This window comes from Urocitellus parryii, chromosome 15 (genome assembly GCF_045843805.1).
Source record: "Urocitellus parryii isolate mUroPar1 chromosome 15, mUroPar1.hap1, whole genome shotgun sequence".
Classification (NCBI taxonomy): domain Eukaryota; kingdom Metazoa; phylum Chordata; class Mammalia; order Rodentia; family Sciuridae; genus Urocitellus; species Urocitellus parryii.
The window spans coordinates 32086335-32112718 of NC_135545.1; the positions used below are offsets into that span (position 1 = coordinate 32086335).

General features: G+C 49.4%; 1 protein-coding gene across 1 annotated transcript in view; it reads right to left on the minus strand.

The window, feature by feature from the left end:
- The window catches only part of LOC113185243 (liver carboxylesterase 1-like), a 30371-nt gene that overhangs the window by 255 nt on the left and 3732 nt on the right, over window positions 1-26384 (minus strand). Inside the window, exons 3-13 of the mRNA XM_077792822.1 lie at window positions 24652-24796; window positions 22292-22425; window positions 19550-19703; window positions 18022-18126; window positions 16124-16228; window positions 14504-14542; window positions 9024-9164; window positions 7436-7516; window positions 7127-7274; window positions 1372-1503; window positions 267-339 (exon numbers count right to left, since the gene is read on the minus strand). Coding sequence (XP_077648948.1) covers window positions 267-339; window positions 1372-1503; window positions 7127-7274; window positions 7436-7516; window positions 9024-9164; window positions 14504-14542; window positions 16124-16228; window positions 18022-18126; window positions 19550-19703; window positions 22292-22425; window positions 24652-24796 — 1257 coding nt within the window. The remainder of the gene's footprint in view (window positions 1-266; window positions 340-1371; window positions 1504-7126; window positions 7275-7435; window positions 7517-9023; window positions 9165-14503; window positions 14543-16123; window positions 16229-18021; window positions 18127-19549; window positions 19704-22291; window positions 22426-24651; window positions 24797-26384) is intronic.

Below are 26384 nucleotides of genomic sequence, written 5' to 3' on the forward strand. Positions count from 1 at the left end.
GAGAGCAGAACCAAATAGAAATTACCCAAAGCTACTTCGTGGTCCGAACATTTCTCCGAGACCTTTCAGGGACCCCCTGGACTTTCTCTGCTTCCAGAGAACTCTCCATCTCTCGGGGCGGCCTGTAAGTTCTCAGCGCACCACCGTCACAGTTCTGGGGTCTATCACTCCCACTTTCACCTCTTCCCAAAGGGTAGGCCCCACCCCATGCCGCCCACCCACCCAGCCACCCACCCAGCCTGCTCCCTCTTTGCCACCAGCCTCACCCATGGCGAGCAAAGTTGCCCCAGAATTTCATCACCATCCTGCTGAGGTTGGTCTCCTCTTGTGAGGCGCCCCCTGTTGGGGAAGAAGGAAAAAACGCTTTGACTGCATGGGCCAGCAGCAGCACCTTGTGGGAAATGCAGGACATGCATCTGGGGGAGGAGGATCATGAGTTGAGAGCCAGCCTCAGCAACTTAGCAAGACCCTGTCTCAAAGTGAAATATCCAAAGGGCTGGGGATGTGACTCTGTGGTCAAGTATCCCTGTGTTTGGTCCCTGGCAGGCACGCGCACACACACACACACACACACACACACCCCTTGAGTAAAGGACTCAGCCACGGGCATGCAGTTCATCGGGAAGCTGGTTGTCCCTGTGTTCTGCTCACTTCTCCTGTCCCTCCGCACTCAAGGTCCAAAAGTCACCCCGGGGTTTCCTCGATCTTGTAGGATTTCTAGCTCTCAGGTTGTTTCTTAATCTCCTGTGTGCATTCACATTTCCAGAGAGTCTGAAAAATATCAGACACGCTAAGAGCCTAAGGAGTCACCTGACTGGGAGACGCCTGGTGTGTCACGAACAGCCATGAGGCGGGTCACAAGTCCTCCGCAACTGCTGAGTTCACATATCAAAGACATTTGTGAAAAGTTTCTTAAAAATATTACATGATTACTATTTTTAGTATTATTTTACTGGTCTAGGTAGAATAGATGACTTTTAGATACATACATAGACAGTTCCATATGACAGTGGATTTGAAGTCATCACCAGTTTTAACCTCACCCTTCCGCACACTCTAAGATGCCTTTTAAAGTAGAAATCAAGCAGCAGCATTTTTATTATAGAGGAGGGCCCTGCAGGTGGACCACCACCTCTCTCATTGATGTCACAGGTCAGGATTCTGAGAGTCACTCTGGCTCAGGACACATGCACATACCTCCTCCTCCTCGCATCATAGCAGGAGAGAGGCTGGGAACTGCCCTGGGTAGCTCAGCCCTGTTCCAGGGAGTCAGAAGCTCAGCCTGGGACAGCAGAAGTTGCTCAAGGCCACCAAAGCAACACTGGAACCCAGGCCTACTGTCCACAAGCTTGAAGCTAGCACAACTGTTACCTTTTAAAAATGGCATCCCAAAGACAGAGTAGACGTCGTCCCCATGGTCTCCTTCCACCGACTTGGGTCTCATGTCTGATACGAAGCTCGGGCGATACTGAAACTCATACATGTAGGTGGGGGCTCCAGCATCTGAGAAGACATGGATTTGTGCACAGTTCACATCACCAGACACACAGCTGGATGGTCTCAAGGGCTCTGGCTGTGCAGGAAGCCCCTGGGTGCCAGCCTGGGACAGGGACAGAGTTCCTGGAGAGCCCAGGGACTGGCTTCCAGCTGCAGAGCTGGTCGAGGTGGAAATGGGACATGGGCCAGCTGTTGCTGGAAGGAAGGAATGTCGATGCCTTGGGTGGATCCACTTAAAATCTCATTATAGGGACATTGGTCCCATCCACATAAACCCCGTGGCCCCCGGCACATTCACACACAAAACATCTTTAGGTGCCCAGTTTACACTGTGCATCGTCGAAAACAGACTCGTGCTCATTTGTTTCAAGAAGATGCTGAACCTGGTTGCTGTCTCCTGTTCTGCCTCGTTTTGAGCATTTCCAGTGATTTTTTCACCTACTCCGAGAAGAAGGAAGTAAAAACCAAGTGGATTTTTCTGAAAGTGAGGATATTTAAACCCAAACACAGGCAGAAAGAGAAGCACGCACCTCTGCGTCTCAGGAAACTGCAAAGTGGGGGTTTCATACTTCTGCCACCTCGCAAATCTCACCTCCTTCCTCACCCAGGGTGCATTCAGGTGACCAGATGGTGGCAGGGAAGAGACGGGGTCAAGGAGTGAGACTCTGCCTCTCTCCTGACCTTTCTTTCTCTCTACCTTTTCATCTACCACCAAGGCCCCCTGTCCAAGCCCCAAGAAGATTCCAGTTCTCCTTCTCATTGGGTCATCTAAGCCACCAGTCCCTGGTCCTTCAGGACACACCCAGGGACCCCCCAGCCTGGAGACCTCTGCAGGTTGCATTGGTCATAATGTCCCCAGAGGGAGGGGTCGCTCTAAGAGAGCAAGGGTGAGGCCCTAAGTTAGGCTGGTAGAGAAACGTCAAGCCTTTCCCCACTCGGTTACAGCAAGAAACTTGGAAAATGCAGGAAAAAATAAATAAAATGAACAGTGGGGTAGGGAGGGGGAGCATGGGAGGAGTAGATGAGTTCTCCATAGGGAAGAGGGCGGGAGGGAAAGGGAGAGGGCAGGGGATCAGCAAGGTTTAGTGGAATGTGATGGACATCATTAAACAAGGTATGAAGACTCGAATTGGGGGTCAACATACTTTTTTTTTTTTTGAGCAGATAACAATATTTTCATTGAAGACTATTCCAGTCTTTCCTAAGGTAACATTTAATAGAAGTCTATGAGAAAGAACGAAACAGAGAAAAAAATTAAGCTAGATAGAAAAACACTTCCTTGGGGGACAGATAGCATTGATGCCCCAATTCTTTTTTTTTTAAAGAGAGAGGAGAGAGAGAGAGAGAGAGAGAGAGAGAGAGAGAGAGAGAGAGAATTTATTTTTAATATTCATTTTTTAGTTCTCGGTGGACACAACATCTTTGTTGGTATGTGGTGCTGAGGATCGAACCCGGGCCGCACGCATGCCAGGCGAGCGCGCTACTGCTTGAGCCACATCCCCAGCCCCCCCAATTCTTAACTATAACAAAACCACACCAATACACAGAAACGGCAGCACCCTCCTAACTTGGGCAGGACAAGCCTCCCTTTTTCTGCTTCTCATGCTAGGTTTGGCCAATGGAATACAGCCAATGCAAGTTAATTAAAATCATTTTCTGTACAAAAAAATTAAACAAGAGCCTGGTGTGGTGGCACAGACCTGTAATCCTAGCAGCTTGGGGGGCTAAGGCAGGAGGATAGTGAGTTTAAAGCCAGCCTCAGCCCCTGAGTCCAATCCCCGGTACACAAACCAACCAACCCAACAAACATTCATATTTAAAGTCCATGAGAACCGAAGACTTAATTGTGCTTATACAGTATGTCTCGTCCTGTTAGTTGCCTGTGGTGTGCACTAAGAACCTGCCCCAGGATGGTAAAGAAGACTCTTGGGCTACACGGAGGCCAACCCCAGCCTGAACAGCTTGCCCTGGGAAGCCCAACTCCACTGCGGGGAGTGGTGTTCTGAGGCATCTGTCAGAGGATCCCTGTGTCATGGGTGGACTTGCAGTCTTGCTGTAATACACATCAGTCGTTCTGGAGAACAAAGGGACGGTCCATGTGAATATGATGACACCAGAGAGGAGAGGCACAGTGGGTGCCGTTGGAACCATTGAATGCCTAAGGCTTCCACGAAGTACGCTTGACAAAGTCCCATTTCCAGTGTTGACCACCCAACTACAGGTCAGACAGGTACAAGTCCTTGGGTTCTCAGAACCCAAGTCTGCAAGATCAGAGAACCATCCAGACTCCCCATGAATTTCCCCATGTGTCATGGCAGGAGGTATGTGATGATGTCACTCAGTCCTATGACTTGGGATGCTACTCTCCATTTCTTGTTTATGAGGCAAAGTAGACTTCTAGGCAGATACCATCAGATCAGGAATAATGAAAGTCTCTTTTCAGTGAAGAACTTTTCCTTGGGTCTCACAAATGGATCGATTTCATGAGTTCTTTCTCGCTTCTGTCCAGAAAGAACTCTTTGGCACAAACTCGGCTTTTGTCCAGCACGGCTCTCGCTTTGGAGTCCAGCACAATCTCTCTGTCCACGTTGGAGTAAGAACGCCTGTGACCGCTCACACGGCCCACCCATGCTGGCTACTGAAGGCACCATCACTAGGCGCCAGGTGCCGCCATCACAACATATTTTATATACATATGAAAAATGTGGTATGAAAAATTGTGGTAAATTTGATATTTTTCATATACATATGAGAACAGAAGACTTAATTGATATTTTCATATCACATTTTTCATGTATGAAAAATGTGATATGAAAAATTGTGGTAAATATGAACATTAAGAATTGTTATGCAAAGAAAAACAAGGTACCTTATAAAGGCACAAATTGGCATGAACATACTTTATATACAGAGATATGAAAAATTGTGCTCTATTATTTGTGTAATAAGAATAATAATGCATTCCACTACTGTCATGTATTTTAAAAAAATAAAATCAATAAAAGATAAAAAAATTAAAAATATAAAATGAACCCAAAAAATTACTTATAATTCTACCATTCATTAAAAAAATTCTCTTTTGATATTTTAGTGCATTTCCCTTTTATGTGTATAAAATTGGGATAATACTGTCTATGTTATTTTGTAATACACTGTAATCACTTCTTTACATCATTAAATATTCATCCATAAAATGATTTCCAGTAGAGGTTATCTCAACATGAGGATGTAGAATAATTTAAATAAATTATTTAAATAAATTTAAATAAATTATTATGGCCCTTGCAGCCCCCATCACTGAGGTTTAGCAAGAAGTGATCTTGGGAACAAGTATCCTTCTATATAATCCTCTTATGAAACAGCATCAAGGTCAAGCTTATTGAAAGAAGAGGTGAACTTTGCCTTTGCTACTCACATACTTTAGAAAGGATCTCAGGACCTAACCATAGAGGAAAATTTGCTGGATGCTGCCCAGAGATTCATATTCTCTCTCTCTCTCTCTCTCTCTCTCTCTCTCTCTCTCTCTCTCTCTCTGTAGGGAAGGCTTATGGGAATTGCAGCACTAATTTTATTAATTTTTTTTTAGTTGTACATGGACACAATATCCTTGTTTTATTTATTTATTTATATGTGCTGCTGAGGGTTGAACCCTTTGTTTCACATGTGCTAGGCAAATGCTCTACCAAGGAGCTACCACCTTTACCCCTATTTTTTAATTTTTAACCTCAGTATTCCAAGTGATAAAAGGAATTAAGAAGCCCATAGTCTTCAAGGGGTTTGGGGGTGTCATACACCTGTAATCCCAGCGGTCTGGGAGGCTGAGGCAGGAGGATCGCAAATTCAAAGCCAGCCTCATCAAATTAGTGAGGCCCTAAGCAACTTAGTGAGATCCTTCTCAAAATAAAAGCTGAAAAGGGCTGCAGATATGGCTCAGTGGTAGAGCACCCCAGGGTCTGATCATTAGCACCAAGGAACAAAGAAGAAGAAAAGAAATCTGCATCTGAATACACTGGAAAGCAATATCAAGAGCTTTAAAATGTTCCTGTGGTCCAGTTTAGTAACCTCCCTTCTAAAACTCAATCATAAAAAAAATAGAAGACATATGATTAATCATTTATGCACATAAGGGTCTGCATAATGTTATTTGTTGCATCATAATACAAGCAGTCAATAGTATAGAAATAGGAGGTTTTACGTACCTGATAATACATATTTTTACGGATTTTCATTGACATTGAGGAAATCTTCCAAATACAGAGCTTTCTGACCAAAATAACTATATAAATTAATTTTAAACTATATATAAGATGTAGAAAAATTATCAGAAGATAATAATATAGAAAAAATTTATAGCAGATGCCTCTGAGTAGAAGACTTCTAAGTGATATCTGATTTCCTCTTTTCAAAACTTCCTACAATTATAACATATGAATTTTATATTCAGAGGCGCTCTTTTGATTGGGAAGAATGAGACAAATACAATAAACGAAAGCTGACCAAATCCATGTAGTCCTGGCAAATCCCTGAACTCAAAAGTCCTGAAATCTCAGAGCAAAGACACAAGCCCAGCATGAGCAGAGCCCCATGACACGCAGGTGGGGACATCACAGATCAGACAGAGTGGCAGACACACCCAGGTTTATGGAAGGGCAGAAGAGCTTCCTGGGAACCCTCCGGAGGCGAAGTGGATTTGGCACACGTACTGAAGGGCGCTTGGGCAGATGTTAGATCTGCTATTTTTTTGGCTTTTTTTTTTTTTTATTTCTATGTGTACTGAATTTGAAAACGCTTGCAGCATGGGTCGAGAAGTCAGGACCAGGGAAACATTTCCTGGCTTGCAGATTAGGTGGATGCAGATTAGTAGGAAAAGAAAGGTCCCGTGAGGCTCTTCGGTTGCACCCAGAAGGAGGGCCTGTTTCTCAGAGCTCCCCAGAGCCAGGGGTCCCTGGGGGGCATGGCTGGACAGGACGTCCTCCATTGGTTTCCGTGTTAGTTCCCTTCCTGTTGCTAAACCAAACAAGGGACACAACCGACTTATCAGGAGGAAGGACCCGTCCTGACTCATGTTATAGTTCACAGTCATTTGGCTCTGTTGCTAGGACCTGCAGCAGCGGGGGACACCAGGCCTTCAGGTGACAGAGGAGACCTGTTCACTCAGGCCACTCAGGAAACAAAGAGAGAGTCTGGGGTCCCACAATCTCCTTCAGGGCCAAGTCCCTGGGGACCTAACTTCATTCAACTAGGCTGTCCCTTCTAAAAGTTCCCCCTTGTCCCAATGTCCCCATGGGCTGTGACCAGACCTCTAACACATGGGCCTTGGGGGCATTCAAATTTGAACTATGACCACTGTTTTCTTCTTCCTGCCTCCCTTCCTCATCTCCCCACCGGTGTTTTCCAGGATCACCTCCCAAATAAACCCCTTGCACTTGAACCTTTTTTATTTATTTATTTTTTTTAGTTTGCTACCAGCAGAAACCCAAACAGGACAGCACCCTCCCCCTGAGCCACGGGGAACCCGCCCTCAGGCCTGAGCTTCACAGAGCCCACATCTGTCTGTGCTGGAGCCGGGTGGATCCCACCTCAGGCTGGTGAGTCCATTTCCCTCTCCCACTCCACCTCTGGGACTCACCTCTGTGGCCACGGGCCGTAAGCACAGTTGGGACACAAAACATGACATCTCCCATCAAGTCCATGAACTGGTCTTTGTTTTTGGTAGGGTCCTCTGTGTCTCCTAAATACTCCGCGATGGCATCGATAGACTGCTTCTCTGAAAGGTTCTGAAATCATCAATAAAGTGACCAGCCAGCAAAGGAGGCCCCATGGACCCTGGACACCGGATCCCGCGCTTGGCTCTGCCTTGGACTTGATCTTTGCTTTGGAGCCAGCCCCCAGCCCTTCTTTCTTTCTTAACCCACCCCCACGATTCCTGGACTCTTACAACGAGTGGGAAGGACTTCAGCAAGAGTTTCGTGGCCGTCTTCTGGTCTAATGTTTTTTCAGAGAGCGGATAGCCCATCGCCTGTTGGGGGGAAAAATGGCTTAACATTTGGGAATCATCAGGAATTAAGGGAAAGAACCAAACGGGACAAACAACACAGCAGTGCAGAATGAAGGTCCTTTGGCCCCTCTCTAAAGGGTGTGGGTCTTTGATGCATTAAACAAAATAAATGAATCCAATGAACTTGTACCTAGAAAGTCAAGGAGTGCCGAGAAGATAAACAGATCTTTAGGAGAAGCTGTCTTTGCTATTTAAATAGATCTTTATCTTTAGGTCAACCTCTGTCTATCGGCTAGAACCCAACCAAGGGTCAGCCCAGAGAAGGCAGGTGCTGGCCAGGCGAAGGCTGAAGTAGAGGGCTTAGGGACCCAGGGGAAAGATCACACCTTCACAGACTCAAGGAAGCCAAAATCCGCCATGAGGGTTTGACCTTTAGGCATACCCTCTGAAATCCTTCCGAAGTGAGAACTGTAGAACTCTCAGCATGTGACAATCCTGTCCAACCTCTGCACTGACCCAACTGGAGCCTGGCTGCTAGTGGCTTAAGGACATGTCCTAGGAGGAGCCCGGCCCTCTAAAATGCCTGCCATATTTCCAGGTGGAAATATTGTTTTTCTCCAGCCAAGCAGGCCCCCAGACCCTCTTTGAAGGCATTTACCTTACAAAGTTTGCAATTATAAATTCTTTCTCTGTCCTTCAAGATAAAAATATCCCATACATAACTGTTTCCTCAAGGACCTGAGAGCATTTTAAAAAAAATTTTTTTTAAGTCACTTTGAAATGTGAACCTTGGAGGACATCAGTCTTGAGCTCTCTTCCAGTCCTGGTAGAAGGATGAGCCCTCACCTCCGTGGGGGCCTTACCGCAGCTGAGCCTGATCACCAAATGCCACAGGTGAGCCAGGTGACGCACCCCCCACCCACAGTGCCTCCCCAGCATCCCAGACCTGAGACATTTCCAGCCCTTGCCGTCAGGGAATTTGCCCCACTGAGAGCTTGTTACTGAAGAAACCCTGTTCCATTTGCTTTCAACTGGTTTTTAAGAGAAGAAAAGCCTCTTCCCTTTCAGAAGCCAGTTTCAACTTGATGAAACAGTTTCAAGTTTCTCCGACTCTGTCCATGTGGTGCCGGGGAGCGCACGGGGTGACCTATGGGCCCATGAGTCCAAGCCCAAGGTGGAAGGGGCTGGCCCAGGTCTCACTCTGAACACCCCCGCTCCTTCCTCTTCCTAAACATCCTTTGCTTTTTACTTTATTTATTACAATTATTGTCTCTACTCTGGCTCTCCCACCTGGACAAGTTGGGATTCTTTAATAGGAAAACAATCAATGTTTGAAGGGAGGGGTTGCCGGGGCTCTGGCACCCAGGGTCAGTTGGGGCATCCCAGGAAATGTTGACTTGTGGCAATGGGGACAGCTGCACTGAATTCAGAGGAAGAGATTTGAGACTGGAGAACTCAGGGGACCAGAAGTTGGAGGGAAGATAGGTGGTCAGGGGTCCATCTGTCGAAGTGGCTTGTGTGTTCTCACCTTTGGAATAAACCAGCCAAATTCATGCTTGTTGACTCCCAAGATGTAGGGGACTGTGTTGAAATTCTTTTCAGCCAAAATGGCCTCAGGGTCCTTGGGTAGCACCGTCCCGTCAATCACAGTGGTAAGGAAAGGGTATCTCTAGGGAAGAGAGCAGGTCATGTCTGTGATCCTCCATCCCCAGGAAACACGCCCATCCCCCTCTGCCTGTCTGAGGGCCAGGCCAGCCCCATGGACCATATATATGGCCATTGGCAGTGGCAACAGAAACGCAGGCTCCTAATAAGGTGAATATAGGATAGAAATTAGTAGCATTGATAAGGTGACAACTAGTTGGGGGAGCAGAGATATTTACTCAAATTGAAATATATACAGGTTATTTATTTATTTATTTATTTGGGTACCAGATATCGAAGCCAGGGGTGCTTAACCACTGAGCCACATCCCCAGTCCTTTCTAATTTTTTTTTTTTAAAGAAAGTCTCATTAAGTTCCTTAGGGCCATGCTAAATTGCTGAGTCTGGCCTTGAACCTGCAATCCTCCTACCTCAGCCTCCCAAGTCACTGGGATTACAGACACACGCCATCGTGCCTAGCCAGGTTGGGTATTCTTTATCTAAGTTGCTTGCAGCCAGAAGTCTTCCTGATTTTAGAGATTCTTTTTATTTTTGGAATATTGTATAGACATAATTGGATATCTTAGAAATGGTATTCAAGTCCGAACACACTATTTTTAACGTACCTAGAATTACACCAGGGTTTGTCACATGAGGGCACGTGTGAGTTCAGCCCTCAAAATATTTTGGAGCATTTTAGATTTCATATTTTCAGATCAGGGATGCTAAACCTATCATATATAGAGAGACAGATACACGTACACACTTAAGCCTATCTTCCATTCAATTTGAAATGTGCATATATTTCTATTTGTCTGTCTGTCTGTCCTTATATCTCTCTGTTGATCTGTGTCATTCTTGGAGAAAGGAGGAGAGTAAAATACCATGTCCCTGAAAGGCTCCTTTATGTTCCCAAGAACCCAGCCACGTCCAGAGAACAATGAGAGCAGGTCAGACGCCTAGATAATATTACCTTGAAGGATGCTGACTGGCTCTCATACATGCTAGGAATTAGGGCCCGTGAGTGTTCTCTGTGGAAAGCTGCTTACTTGCCAAGTTCCTTGGGAGGCTGGTCATCCAAGGGGCAAGTGAAGTGAATGATGCCATTGCTCTGTAGCCCAACCTACAAAACCCCTCTCCCCAAGGTCACTGACACGGAGCAGAGCACGTGAAGGTGGTCATCCACCGCTGGACAAAGCACCCTGAGGGGTGGATATGCCCTGTCCAGCCTGTCAGCACCAGGCCGACCCCTGAGGGTCTTCAATAAGCTTTCTGTCTCACACACCTTGTGGGGTATTTTCTTTGTCTCTTGGTGACCTATTCTGCTGCCCTAGACTGCAGCGCTATGGACCAGGCACATCCTCTGTGGTTGCTTCTTGCTATTCACAGTAGTTACGTTCTGTAAAGTGCCAGGAATCCTGGATCGGTGGATACTGAGCCACAGCTCCACGGGGAAATGAGGACCAAGGTTCCTATGAGGCCCGTGGACTTTGTTTATGTGTAAGTCTCTGGTTTAAGATGCTTTAGATCACATGGATCTCTCACAGGGAATTAGTTATGTGTCTTATTAACTTATAATAACACGCCAGGCAGGAAGGGATTAACATCTCCCTGGCCCTGGGTCACCCACATGCAAATTGCTTTGTCTTCAGCCTCCCAACCATGCTGTCCAATACGGGCTCTTAGGCTCTTAATGTTCTTCCTTCCTCATTTCACGAGTTCTCAGGTTTAGCCTCACCTCCCAGGATGGCCTCACCTGCAGAGAGGCAGGCTCAGGGATGCTCTGGAGGTGCTGCTCCTGGTGCGTGGCCAAGAGCACCACAGCCCAAGGCTGAACCGAGCTTATCTGTCACAGGTTTTTCTCCCCAAGGCACCCAGCTAAGGAACACCAAGCAGCACATCTGCACTGTGCTAGTGGGCATTTTAAACAGAGAAAGTACTAACAAAAAGCACCAACGTGCACAAAACAACAACAACAAAACACACAACTGGCACGAAATAGATTGCACTAGTTAGGACAGAAGATGAAACAAGAAGACACGATTGTTTTGTTTGATTTCAGATGGGAACATGTCTATCATGTGGCTCAAACTTTTAGCACTCTGCACCTATCTGTAAATAGTCACCAAAGTGCTGTGCGTTTGATTTTGCAAATAGGAGAATTCACAAGGACAGAATTGATGATTAGGGAGGATTGACTCTCTCTCTCCCTCCCACCCCCCTCCAACCTCTCTATTTTGTGGTACTAGGATGGAATCCAGGGCCTCATACAGGATGGACAAGTGCTGTATGACTGAGCTACATCCCCAGCCTTATCTCGCTATCTACATTCATTTTTTAAGTATTTATTTCTTTGCAAAAGCTTATGATGAATAGTTTGTGCAGTGATTGCTTTCTTGCTATCTAACTGACAACATTAAGCAAACATCTTTTCTATGCCTTGGAAAATTATCCATCTCTATTTAAACATGAGTTTTCACACAACCATTTTCTTTGTGCAGGAGCAGAGTACCTGGCCCTCAAGATGCCTCCGCTGAATGGAATAGCATGAGTTAAAGAATCCAGGGTGGGCTGATATTACGTTGATAAATTTCTTGATTTTCTGATTTACCTTTGATGCAAAATACAGGGTCACAGTCAAGTGGATGCACATGTCACCACCTGGGAAGCTGGCTCCCGGTATGGTTATGACAAACTCAGTCACCAAGGTGTAGCTGTGAAGAGCCTGGATCCAGAAGCTGAACCCTGGCTCTGCTACCTATTATCCAGTAACTTGGAAAAGTAACCTCCCCTCATGAATCACTTGGTTTTCTCATCTAGGAACCCACAGGGAGCCAAAGACAGAACACACGCAGTGCTCAGGTGCTCGATACCCGGAAAAGGCTCAGTTAACATTGGGTATCACTGATGCGCAGGCTACTGCAGACCCCAGCAGACACCGGCCTCAGGTGCCCCTCTCCAGCTCCACAGGGCACCTTCTCTGCCCAACCTGGGACACATCACAGGCACTCGGACACTCAGATGGACTTCGAAGGCCAATTCGATGGAAGGAGGCCAATCTGTTTTGCAAACAAAGCCAGGCTTTTAAGAAGGGAGAGGACGTGTTTTATAAAGAAAGGCAAGTCTGGTGACACCAGGGGGTGTGAAAGCCAGGACCGAAAGAGGAATAGAAAGTGGTACAAATCCAGAAGACAGACCTGAGGCCCTACGGGGACACCCTGTGGGGGGACAGTGACATCAGCAGCAGTGCAGACCACGGTAATTGCCACCGTCCACTCCTTGGCTGCTGCTGGTTCCCTGTGAGGGCCACAGCGTGGGTCAGAGAACCAGGGGCCTCCCCGTTTCCCTCACTTCCTCTCGGAGCTCCCTGGACTCCAGCCACTGCTCTGGCCCTGGTCCAAGGCACCACGAGGCTCCCTTGGCCCTCAGAGGCCGGGCCTCTCAGCCGGCCTTCCTGTGTCTGCTCTGGCCTCTCCTCTGCCGCTTCTAGCTTGCAGTGAAATGCACTGTCGTAAAATCAAAGACCACATCCCTGTTCAGAGCCCTCTGAGCACCTCCCATCTGCTGCTGGGTCACAGGCGAAGTCCCTCCAGTGACCACCCAACCCCCATGACCAGGACCTCCTCAGCCTCCACCTTGCTCCCTCCACTCCACACACAGGGGCCTCTTGGGCCCCTGAAGTTGCTGTCCCCTCTGCCAGGAACACTCACTCCTCCTCCAGTTCTCCTGACAGCAAGCTCTCCAGAGCTTGACTCCAAGGTCACCTGCTCATCAAGCCATCTGCTGACCCCACTATTTACATCCAAACCACTGGGCAACTCTCTCTCTTCTTCCAAGACAGGGTCTCACTAAGTGGCTAAGGCAGCTGGAACTTGTGACCTTCCTGCCTCAGCCTCCTGAGTCGCTGGGACTACAGGTGTGTGCCCCTACACCAGCTCCTAACCTCGTTTACCTTACCTCTGTCCATGACCAACACATCACATTTCTCATGTTATTTTATTTTTTTCCCATTGTGCCCTCCTCACCCTGGAAGGAAAAGCTTCAGGACAGCAGGGACTCTTGCCTGGGCTGAAGTGGCACCCCCTTTCTCCACAGGAGAGCCCTCTTCACCATGGCTGATCTTAGGACTGTCAGCAAAAGAGTCCATTGTAGATAAACTTCCTATTTTCATGTCGCCCTGTTTTACTTGGCCGAGAAGATACCAGCACTCCAGGTGCTGGACACCCCCTTACTAGTTTTTCACAAACGTATCCAGTATAGTACTTTGTAGAAAAGTGCAAACAAGGCTCTGGTCTTGAGCTGGGCTTCACAGAGATGTCTACATTTTTAAGAGAAGTTACACATGGGCTCCATGGTAACAGCTGGCAGGGGGAGGAAAGAAAGGGGAGAAGAAGCTCTCCCCTTCTCAGGTGAGGTCCTTGAAGGGTTAACTTGCCCAGAACAGTGAAAGAAAAAGCTGCTCTTATGTGAACTTCTGCAGACTGTGAACTTCTGAGCCCCTCCTTTACATGCTGGGTATAAAACTCTGAAACTCCCTGAACTCGGGGTTCAATCAATCAATCGATTGATTACAGCAAAAGCTGTGCCCTCTGAACCTGGCTCCAGCCAAATAAAACGGCTTCCTGCTGTCTTCGGTGCCTTGCCTCGTCTGTCCCTACAACAGTGCCACTGCCAAATCCCAGCTGCCAAATCGCATCCTGCAAGGTAGTCAGTGCTTCTGAAACTCTGATGGATGTCTGAATCGATCTCATTTCATCTGACTTTTAAGAGAAGTGCTGGGATCTCCTGGGAGGGAGCTGAGGACAGGGCTGTAAGATGGTGCTCAGCCGATGTCACCAGATCCTGGAAAAGTTAGGAGGTGGGAGAGAAAGAAGGAGGAGTGGGGAGGATCCTGTTGGGGTTTCCTAGGTACGGGGAGGAGGACCGTGTCCTCAAGACTGAGATCCTGGGGCCTCCTTCCCTCCCTCCTTGCACTGCTAATCACCCTGGGGTCCCCCGAGGATGTGTCCTCCTCAGCAAAGACTCCTGAGCCCTTGTCTAGTCATCTCTTCCTCCCGAGAATGTCCTAGAGCCGTCTCCTCCCACAGGGCCTTTCTGGAAGCAAGAAGTGTAAAGGAAAAGGGGTGGCCGAGTCCAGGGCACCCAGAGGTGATGGCTGGGAGTGCCTGAGCTAGTCAGGGGAGAGGGCCACCTGCCTATGTAACCCTAACAAGGGGTTACATAGGCAGGTGTGATTTGTGCAATCATAATCACTCCACAAGGAGTGATTCTGATTGCACAAAGAGGAATTCTTTCATTCATCGTGAATTGGAGCTCAAATGTCTTCAGACGCAGAACCTGAAATCAAGAAGCCAAAGGGCCTTACCTTTTTGGGGTCTTGCGATAAGTCAAGACTAAAGAATTTCTGTAAAGACAAAGGCAAAAGACGTGGTGAGAAAGGCTTCTGGGGGAAAACCTGATTTTTCTGATTTTTGACACCCAGAGGTATCAGGGCCTCCTGCCCAGGGCCTCCTTGGCTGGGCCCAGAGCAGGCAGGCAGGACAGGGTCTGAGCTGCACATGGACACAGGGTGGAGGCACAAGAGAGGGCAGGGGCAGGTGCCAGCAAGGGAAGGACGGCCCCGGGACCTACAGTGAGGGCCACCGGAGCTCCAGAGAGGACGTCTGTGGTTGTGCCCTCCTCTCCTTATGAGCTGGGTCCTCTTGTGCCAAAATGGGGTGGATTTGCCTCTTTCAAGGCATTAGAAAGTAGACTTGTTTACCTCTTGGAAAACCTGTGTACCTTGTGTGAACCTGAAGAGCCAGGACCCAAGTTCCAAGGTCGCACTAGCCTCACCCCATGGGCATGTGGGCAGTGCCTGGTGCCGTGGCCTGCCACAGGGCCTAGGAGCATTGTCCAGGGTCCAGATAAAGAGGCCCAGGGTTCCAGCTGCTTCTGAGCTCACACCGACACCTTGCAACCAAGGGAGGGGGTCCATTGGCCCCGCATGCACAGGCGTTTGTCCTGCTGGGTAGGCTTCTCTGTGGTGACAAACCACAATGAGGGTCCACCAGTCTTCCAGTGTCGTCTGGAAAGCACTCAGCTGGCTAAATGAATGCGTCCTCTCTTTATACTCTCACCTCATCTAACCATGAAACCCGTAGGCATGTTTCTTCGGGCATGGTTCTTGGTGAGCAAGAGCCATGCTCCATCCTAGCTGCATCGCTCCCTGGACACCCTCCTCCACGCTCCCCCCAAGCAGTTGTTCAGGGGGTGAATCAGATGAATGCGCGAATTGAGTCTGACAGCTAGATATGGAGGATGGATCATTGCTTTGGTTGGAATGGATGATGGAGTGAAGATATACGGTGCTAGAAGATGCGAGAATGTTAAAGTGATTGGAAATGGTTCAAGGAAACATGGATTGATACTGGATTTATGGAAGGATATCAATGGATTGAATGCATTAGTGGCTGGATAGATGGACAATTAGATGATGGATGGATGAATGGAGGGGTGGGTGATAGGTGAAGGAATGCATGAATGGCTGGTCATCTTAGCCTCACAATTGAGGCAGAATCTCAGCAAACGTAGAGGATTGGGCCACTACTGGGTCATAGTTTCTGAATCAATGCTAGCCACATTGTAAGGCCTTTCTGAAAATCTTTGTGCTTAATACCTTCAACCCCCAAATGCAGGATGGTGGTAACTTCTGTGGATATAAAATGTTCAACTTCTTGAAAAGATATCTGAGCACAGCAATGACAAAATATTGACTTTTGATGAAGCCGGGGGATTGCTATGCAACTCTGCATCTTGTGATTGTTGGACTGGTTGACATTTGAGGTGTTGGACCATAAAAAGGGCAAAACAAAACTACCACATGAGATCAGGAGCCTGACACTGCTCCTGAGAGGTGAGAAACTGAGTAACTTGATGGGGGCAAGAAGAGAGCGTGCCTGGGGCCTGGTGAACAGGGTGGGGGCCCGGGAATGGAGGCACCTACCATTTTCTTCGTGGTCTCCAAGAGAGTCTTCTCTGACTTCTGGCGCAGGCACTGAACCATGGCGGCGGAGCTGTGGGTGGGACATCCACTTGTGGCAGCAACTTGCTGTAGAGACCACAGATAACAGTGAGTTCAACAGCAGTGCTCCTGCCCTCCGCGGTGCCTGCCCGACTCCCGAAGGCTGCAGGGGGAGGCAGTAGGTAGCTGAAAACACCCCAGGCCGGCGGGTGTGGGTTCTGGACCCCACTTGTGCTGCCTCTGTTAACTAGTTGAAATCCAGGCACGAGCTGGTTACACAGCTGCATTTCTGTGAGCTGATCTCTGCTAAAATAGGCACCAGGGTCTATCAGGAGCATGGAACCCCAAATCCCACAGTCTGGTTTCCAGTCCCCTGGTGGCCGAGAGCTGTTAGAGGGAGCCACTCATTTTCTAAAACAGAGAAGAAAGCTTCTGCTGTCTGCAACCAAACTGGAGTTCCTAATCAATCCCAGGGGCAGAGGTGGTGGCCGTATTGGAGAAGTCATAGAGGGACGAGGGCAGGCTCTGCGATGATGGGGCCATGGTGGGTCGGGGGTGTGGGCTCCCCAGAGCCTCACACAGAGCCTGCTACAGAATCGTGCTGAGCGAAGGGGCAGGAGTAAGAGAGTCTTGACTTCCCTTTGCTCTAAAATTTGTGATTTCTTTTTGTTCACAAAGTGTGGCTTCATCTCTGCCACCTTAATTTCCTTGTAAATAAAAAAAAAAAAAATAATAAAAAAAATAAATAAATAAATAAATGCCTCCTTCCTGAATTGAGCCTGGGCATCTGGGCATCGGTTGCTGATAAACAAAGAGCCCTCTGAACCAAATCTCGAACATTCTACAGAGTCTCCGTGTCTCCAAGTCCTCCCTCCTGCTTGTCAGCCCTTTCCTATCCAGTGCTCTCCAGCCACTCTGCCAAAAGCAGCTCCAAATCCCACCACATCAGGAGATCCAGTGGGTGGTCCTCAGAACTAACCCTGTGGATGATGATAACACCTGGGCTAAATGCTCCTTGTGGGTTTAATCATTAGATCAGATTCTGTTATTTCTGTCCCTGTTTGTGTGTGTCTCTCTCACATTACGGGAATCTGAACCCGGGGCACTCTAACCCCAGGCTACACCCCCAACTCTTTTTATTTTTATTTTGAGACAGCATTCACTAAATTGCTGAGGCTGGCCTCAAACATGCAATCCTCCTCCTTTAGCCTCCCAAGGCTAATCACTGGGATTATAGGCCTGTACCACCAGACCCAGCTTGTTCCTTTAATTGGTTCCTTTAATTATCTTGTTATAGTTGAAATCGTATCATTTCCACGATATGTGTCATTAATCTCATTAAGCTCTCTCCAGCTGGAATGGATGCGTTCAGTGGTGACTAGTATATGGATATATCCAAACCTTGTGGAGTATCAGAACAAATCAGTAAATGAACTCTCCAGAAACCAGCCCTGGCCACAAGGTCCCCAGAGAAGAATCAGTCCAGACCCACATCATGCAAGCGGAACCACTAGGACTCAGACTGCGACAGAGACATGACCTAACCCCAGGCCACTGCTCACTGTCCAGCCCGCACCTGCCTTGGAGCCCTGGGAGAGGTGGGGACGATGGACACTGCACTTTGCTGGACGTCAAGTGTCCAGAGTTTGAATGGAAGCTCTGCCCTGGTCACTTGCTGAGCTCGATGAACCATTTCCATGTTCCACCCCCGTGTCCTGGCTCCAAACGGGAGGCTGGACAAGGTGGCCCCCTTTCCTCTCTGCTCAGTTATCCTCATTCCACTGGCTCTTTGAGCATGTCCCCCTGGATCCTGTGGAAAGACCCCCGAGGATCCCTGGAGAGCGGAGGAAACTGCAGGAATTGTCAGAGGTGAGACCTACCTGAGCTCCAACACTGGTGTTCCTCCTGAACATGCAGGGGCTGAGGGCCACGCCGCTCTCAGAGATGGCCCGGTGGAAGAGGTTCTTGGTCAAGGGAGATAACACCTGGGGAGGGAGTGGGGGGGAGATGAGTTTATGCTCACAGGGAAGAATCAGGGCCACATTGGTCCCCCAAGCCAACTCTGCCCTGGTGACGCTGGCACCCAGCCAGCAGATGGGACAGCTCAGTGCCCATCCTGGCTTGGCCTGCTTCCTGGGCCTGCCTCCCCTGCGGAGGTCCTCCCAGGAGGACCTCCGCAGGAGGACACCGGAGCACCCAGTAAGAGAGAGAACTGGGAGTGGCGTGGGCCCATCACGACAAGCAAAAGCACTGGAGAGGGAGCTGGGCAGCTCCAAGCCACAAGTTCTGATCCTTCCATTATGCAGTTTCTCCTAAAAATGATCGTGGAGGCACCCAGCCACGGTGCGTGACGTTTATAATTGTAAAAACTGGAAATCATTCGGGGTTCTAAATGTCATGAAGTTGGGGAAATAAACATTTTTCTTTTTCAGCCTTATCATGAAATGCTACCCAATAATTCAACCAAATATTGAAGCCGTAGGGTGTTTAGCCTTTAGGGAAGCATTCCTGATATCCTGTAATGTCGAGGAAAGTGCTCCCTTTAAAATGGCGATGCCTAGGCCACCCACAGTAGGTGGTCCAGAGGCCAAGAGGAGAGATCACTGACAGAAAGGTGGAGGAGAGAGAAAGTCTTAGGAAAAAGACTGGGAAATGCATCTCAAAACCTCCACAGTGACTCTCCTTGCAGAGTGGAAATATGGAGGACTTCTTTCTTCTTTAGGATTATTTGCTTTTTTTTCCTTTTTTCTCTACTTTAAAAATATATATCACCATTTTCTTCTGAGTATCCCACTATGAAACCAGTAGATGTTTGAAAACTACAGTGACCAGTTGACCCCAGGGTCAACTTCAAGGTATCAGGAGGATTTCTTAAGGCTCCTCGAACCTTCTAGATCTTCCCTCCCAGCCCCACTCCCCACATCAAGTTGTGCCTGTGTCCTGTGTGCCCTTCCCCGCCCCTCTCCATTCCCTCTTCCACCCCTACTCTCTCCCACTGACCTCACCCCATGGCACATGATCTTTTAGTTCAAGTCTGCTAGCCTCCCTGATGGACATGGACCAGTCATCAGAGCCCCTGACTGTGTTGGTGAGCACCTCTCTCAGCACACAGATCTGGCTTCCACTGCAGCAATGACCTCCTATCCAACCCTCCTCCTGACCTTTTATCTATAGTTCATCATATTAAAATGATTAGGAAGGAGGGAGAAAAGTCCCTCTTGCAGTCTGGGCTGGAGATGCTGCTGGCTGCAGGACAAAAAGAGGGTCTAGGCCCTGACTCTCCCCCATTTGAAGCCAGGCAGTGAGCAGAGTCAACCCTGAACCCAGGTCTTTTGTAACAAAGGAGCCTGCGGCTGGATCCACTGGTCTCCAAGAGGTCCGGGGTGGGGCGGGGGCAGGAGCACTCACAAGAACAGAGACACTTTCTCCTCCTGCTGACTCTCCAAAGATGGTCACATTGTCTGGGTCCCCTCCAAAGTTGGCAATGTTGTCCTGGATCCAGCGCAGAGCAGCCACCTGGTCCAGGTGACCCCAGTTCCCTGGGCTGTGCTCATCCCCGGTGCTGCGAGAGAACAGGGTGAGGTGGGGGTAGAGGTGTCATGGCGGGGCCCTCAGGACCAGAGATGGGCTGGGGCTTGCTGTGGTTTGATATGATTTTTCTCCCACTGGTGCCTGTGTGGCCCCCAGGGTGGTGACGTTGGAGGTGGTGTGACCTTTAAGGGGTAGAGCCAGAGGTGAGGGGATCATTGAGGGTGCTGCCCGTAGAAAGAATTGATATAGTTCGGATGGGGCTCTCTTTGTTCTTGGAAGAGGTTTGTTATAAAAGAGCAAGATGGCTCTTCCCTGCTCTCTGGCTCCCTGTCTCTGTCTCTCTCGTTTTCACATGTGCTGCTAACACGCCATCTGCTGTAATGTGACACAGCCAAGGGGCCCTTCCCACAGCTCGCTCCTTGTTGTGTGGACTCTCAGCTTTCAAAACTGTGAGTTAAATAAACCTCTTCTCTTATGAAGTAAGTACCCAGTACCAGGGATTTTATTGTAGCAACGGAAAATGGACTAATATAGAAAACTGGTACTGCCGGTTGTGGTGATGCACACCTGTAATCCCAGTGACTCAGGAGGCTGGGGCAGGAGGATCGCAAGGTCGAGGCCACCCTCAGCAACTTAGTGAGACTCTGTCTCAAAATTTTAAAAAATAAATAAATAAAAAAGAAAAAGAAAAAGTACTGGAAATCAGTGGTAAAGTAACCCTGGGTTCAATCACCAGTACCCACCTCTCAAAAAAAAAAAAAAAATCGGTTTACTGAGGAATGGGATCAGTGAAATAGCTATACCCAAAAATGTGGACGAGATTTTGGAAAAAGGTTGGAAGAGTTTGGAGCAGGAGTGGGCTCGGAAAAACCCCCAAAACTGTAAGGGGTGACCTGTGGTTGATTCTAGTGAGGGCCAGGGGACAAGTAGAAGTGTCTCCAATGGAAACGAGGATCGGATTGGAGTAAAGACGACCCTTGTCATAGCAATTCAGGACACTTGGATGAACCAAGTCTGTGGCTAAGAATGACAGAATCGTTTACTTGGTGGAAGAAACTTCTAAGCCGTAAAGCCCTCAGATGATGGCCCGGGTATTACTGGCTGCTCCCAGCAAGAATCACAATGAGCCTGGACAGCAAAGAGAGGCAGAGCAGGAAGATTCCGAAAATTTGCAATCTGGATACGGACAGAGCAAATAGAAGGCATGCAAGGGTGGAGCGGAGGGACCCCTTGAGGAACAGGTGAGCAGGGCCAATCATTCTGACCACTGGGAAAGGCCCAGACCATCTGAGAAACCTTCAAGGCCTCCATCGCCATCCCAGGCCAGGGGCCTTCCAGGCACAGAGGTATCAAGGAAAGAGCTGCGGCCACTCTCCTTCTGCTCCCTGCCCAAGGCCACCCCCTGCCCCACAGGCTCCTTCCGAGGGCAGCGGGAGCCCTCCGCTCAGGCGTGGCGTGGCTCGGTCTGTGTCACGTGGTCACTCTGGCTGCTGAGCAGGGAGAAGGAGACAGAGTTACAGATGGAATCTGGGGTCAAGGAGAGGCGGGGGCTCCCACAGAAGCTGTGGCCGTGCTGCTGGGATCACTCGGGGAATCAGTGTAGGGGGCCGGGGGGACACTCAGAGGCCTGAGCATGAAGAAGGGACGGTGGCCGTCAGAGGGACCGAGAAGGAGCAGCCAGAGGGTGAGAGGCATCCAGGAGCCAAGAGGAGGAGACGTTTCAAAGAGCCGTGAGTGGTCATCTGTGAGAGGCCACTGCTGAGAGGTACGTGAAGTTGCTCCAAGAGGGGATGAGGTCATCAGGGATTTCGACAAGCACAGACAGGAGGCCCGGACAGGAGGAATCGGCCTGGTGTGGGTGGAGGAGACAGGGCCGAAGGAGGTGGAGAGAGTCTGGGGCCGTGCTGCTAGGACAGGAAGCAGAATCACAGTTCCCAGATGGAAGAGAAGAGGCTCCCTGGGCAGGTGACATGTCCTGGGCATGTGTGGCCTCAGACAACCCCGACAGGCAGACCTGCACCCCTCCTCCGGCTCGGAGTCTTCCCAATGGTGATCAGACCCTGCTCCAGAACCCCCAGCCACCATCTCAGGGTCAGGTGTCAGAAAAGAGTCCAGTGGCTGCACCCCGCAGGACACCTGCTTCCTGTGCCCGTGGAGAAGGCATGGAGAACACTCTAGCCTTGATTCCGACTTATGCCAGATGCTCAGGAGGAACCGAGCTGAGTGGATGCCAGCACTTCTCCAGGGAGCCGCGATCCCCGGGTCAGATCTCTGGTGACGTCCCATCTCCAGCCACCCTGGCCTTCACGCCCCTGCACTCACTGAGCCCGCTCCTTCCGTCCTTTCTGGGAGGAGACGTGCCACAGTCCACTGCCCTGCTGCATGTTAACGGGCAGCGCAGAGGGCTGCCGTTACCGCGCAGCACGGGAGAGAGGGGTGGAGTGTGTCAGGGTGATCGTAGGTGGAACCGGTCCTCGACAGGCAGAGCAGGCAGCCCAGGCAAAGGGAGCAGAATGCACCAGAGCTCAGAACCCAGAGGACAAGTTTGGCTGGGGCATGAGAAGGTGGGTGCCGGGGTGCAAATACTAGGAAACAGAGATGCTTTGTCCAGCGCCTTACCTGAGGAACCCCCAGATGCCCAGGCGGTACTGGATAGTCACCACCACCACGTCTTCATGGGTAGCTAGCGCCAGCCCGTCAAAGTTTGATGCCCCACCAGAGACTAAGCCACCTCCGTGGATCCACACCATCACCTGGGCAGGGAGGGAGCAAGCTTACAGATAAAGGACGCAGAGAGGGAAGAGGGGCCTCTGGTGTGATCCCCTACCTCTTGGCCACGACAGGACCCCAAGTCCACCAGTGCACAGCGAGGTTGCAAAAGACAGTCTCTCTCCTCCCCAGCTCTCCCAGCTGGGGCCCAGGGACCACCCCTCTGAGTGCCACCTGGCTGCCCTTGCCTTTCTCTCTAGCCCCCCATGCCACATCCTTCCAAGGCTCTTCAAACTGAGAAGGTCAGCCTGGGAATAGCAAAGGCAGGGGATGTCCCGTTCTTCCAACACCGCTGTTGCCCTTATGCCCGGGCCATTTAACCAGCTCGACATAAGCAACAGGCAGCACTTGAACTTCAGCTGCATCTCAGTTAACTCCCGTGGGGTTGAACCTCCCTCTGAGGGATGACTGTCTTAAGAAGCATGCATGAGCCTAGGGTGCCACCCCTCGGCCACCTCTGCACATCCAAAGTTACCTACTCCCCATCAAGCCCAGGCTCACATTCTCCTCCTCCAAGAAGCCTTCAGACATTGCTGAGACACTATCTGAGAACATTCTGTGGACCAGCGACTGGGCCAAGAATTGAGCATGGACACAATTCAAAATTCATGGTTGTTTTGTTAAAGAGCTCATGTAGCAGAGAAGAAATGAGAGTGAGTGAAATAATATGATATTGCTAGTGAAAAAAGAACCCATAATGTGCACAAGTAAGTCCTAATATGGTCTTATTTGACAGTAAAAACGAGGCACTTCACCTGCCTAAGAAGCTGCAGGGAGTAAGTGGTAGAAGTGGGACTTGGTCCCGGCAGCCCCAGGGCCCACGTGCAGAGCTGCCCGACTCCCTGCAGCCCACGGGACAGCACAGTGAGCCAGCCCTTAGGGCAGGAGGAAGGTCCTGCTGCAGCTCTGACCTGTGTTCCAGGAGGCTCGCTCTGCGCACTCAGCCAGCCTGAGATGAAGCCCGACCGCCATCATTAGACACTCACACGGGATTCTTCCCACGAGAGGAAGCAGAGGCTGAGGGAGGTGGAGGACGTGCCCAAGACTCTCAGCCAGGCCAAGGCAGACCCAGGATCCAAACCCAGACCCTGGAGATCTAGACCCTGTGTCCACAGCTGGGGGTCTCCTGCCTCCAGGCTCCCAGAGCCCTGTTCCTCCTGCACCTCTGAGCCTGCCGTCCCCAGGGAGGGACTGAGTCGGGGTCACCTGAGTGAAGGTGAGCTCAAGGACAGGTCAGCACAGACAGGCTGAAGAGGCCAGGACATGTGTGCTGCCAGATGGCAAGACCTGGAGGGCAGGGGCTGCTGGGCAAGGCGCCATGCCCCTGCTCCCCCTAAGCCCAAGTCTCAAGTTCATAACAGAAGAATGGATGGACTAAGTCCCCACCACCTTGTACCTTGCGTAGGACTGACTTCCAGTCTCCAATTCACAACAGCCTCCCCCACCCCTGGGAACAACGTCAGGGTTTTCCTGGGGGACTGGGCGCTATCACTGCCCTTTCTTCCCCCCAGCAGACCCCCCACCTCTGGCCTGCCCCTGGCAGCTGCCCCACCTCTGGCTCTTCCTTGGCTGGGAAATGCTGACTCACTGAACGTTACTCTGAACATCAGTCTGCACCAAAGTTTAGGGAGGGAGATGAGCTTCGATGAGACCCCAGATGATTGGCCTAAGGCAAGGAAAGTGTTCCTGAGGCTGTCCGGGCTCTGCCTCCTGCACCTCTGTCATGGGCCGGTGAGCTTTCCCACATGATCTTGGGGTGCTGGGGAGAGGGCACATACTTGTTTGATTTCCTAGCCCATGTTCAAAGACATTGCTTTGAAGATCAGAAGACCTGCGCTCTGGACCTGTGAACCCTAGCGTGCGACCTCCCTTCCTCCATCTGGGCCTCAGTTTCTGTGTCTGTAAGGATGGTGTTTTGGGTGGTTGTCTTTTCCCTAAGATTCTCTGCACTTTAATTCTATTGAAAATTATGTCGTCGTTGCTCTCCAGCTAGCAACTTAGAGTAGTCACTATTGCTATGACTGTCAGAAAACCTGAAAAAATTCAGGAGTGCATTTCAGATTACAGCAACATTTTCATCATGAAGACACTGGAGAAGGGAGGCCTGGTCTGGGATGGATGTGCTGTGAACTGCCTCCGTCTCTTTCTGGGGGAGGCTGGGGCTAGAATTCCCACGTGGTGACCGGTCCGGTGGGTCATCTCTTGCTTACCGGCAGCAGCTCTTTGCTCTTCCGGTTAGCAGGGGTGTAAATATTTAGATAAAGACAGTCTTCAGAGTGCTTACGAGAGGAGGAAGGAAATTTGTTGCTGAAGACCTCAGACAGCGTTGGGCCTTTCTCCATGATTTGGGAGCACCTGTGGAGGACAGAAGAAAGGGTCCCTGAGGTCCATACATCTAACAAGATCGTCCTAAGTCTGGAAGGTTTAATCCTGTAAATGCAGTGGTCACTACCAGACTGGAGACACTGAGAGAGGGAGAAGCTCTCTGAGGTCCTGGTGGAAATCTTGGGTAGGGGCTCGAAGACTATGCAGAGTGGGAAGGCCTTGGCTTCTTCCTCCCATCAGACAGCAGATGCCAAGGGGGACTTGTCCTAGCTCTGGCCCTTCCCGCTGCAGTGAAGCAACTATTGTACCTGTTCAGGGCACTGCTGATCTGATGAGATGGGACTGCGAGCATCTGCATCATGGCAGTCCAGTGGCCCACTCCAGGCTCCTGCTGCTCCTGCTGCAGTCAGGCAGCTGTCCCCCTTGTGCAGAGAGGTGCTAGGGTGTGGACCTATCTGGCGACTGAGACGGGCTTCCAGAATAGGTCAGCTCTCCCTGGGTACCCCCCTGCATCTTGCTTGCGTCCATTGGGACTGGAAAGCCACAGCAACTTTGCAGCCCTGTGACATTCATGGCAAACCTGGGCTGAGTGCGAGCTCTTGCTCAGACGGTGGTAGCCGTCACAGGTTCAGAGAACCCTACCTTCCATGGACTTAAAATCTCTAGAAGTCTCACTGAAGATGGGCTGACACAAAGCTACATGGTGAAGACGGGAATGAATAACCCTTCAATGCATAGACACTGTATCATGATCCCAAGCATCAAGAACATTGAGGGAAATAGGACCTCCACAAATGGACAAAGTGAGGCAGCAAAGGTCAACCCTGAAATGAAGATGTGGAATGTCTCCCAGGAATTATTCCAAACAGCTGGGGTTTTGTTTGTCTGTTTATTTGTTTTACAGGAGCCAGGCAAACTTCAAGAACACATCAAGAAACAATTCATAAATTTATCAGAGAAATTTAACAAGGAGATTGACATTTTTAAAAAATCCAGAAAAACTAAAGCTGAAAAATACAATGAATAACATAAAAAATACATGAAGAAAGTATATGAGATCGAGGGCACAGCTTCAAAAGACCAAATACTCAGATTGTTAGAGTTCAGGAGGGAGGTAAGAAAGACAAACTGCAGAGATTCTAACAGACAATGTTCCGAATCTGGGGAAAGAGGTTAACTTCCAGGTACAGGAAGGCCAAAGGTCATGCATTTGATTCAGCCCAATAAAACTACACTAAGACATTAGAATCAAACTCTCAAAGGTCAGAGACAATGCAGCACAGAATATGCCTTTTCCAGAGAAATAAAACTGAGGCAATTCATTGCTCCCAGAACTTTCCTACGAGAAATGCTAAAGGGATTCTTTACATTGACAGAAAAGGATGTTAGTGTGTCACAAGAAAACATCCCTGTTGAAAGTGAATATACAATTATAATTATTTTAATATTGTAGGGATGCTAGGTAAGCCACCTACATCTTTAAAAAGAATACTATTCAAAGTAATAATCACTACGTTAATTTGTTAATACTAAGCAAGACAAAAAATGATGTCCCATGTGAGACCAAATCCGATGTGATTCTGCAATCTGTATACGGGGTAAAAATGGGAGTTCATAA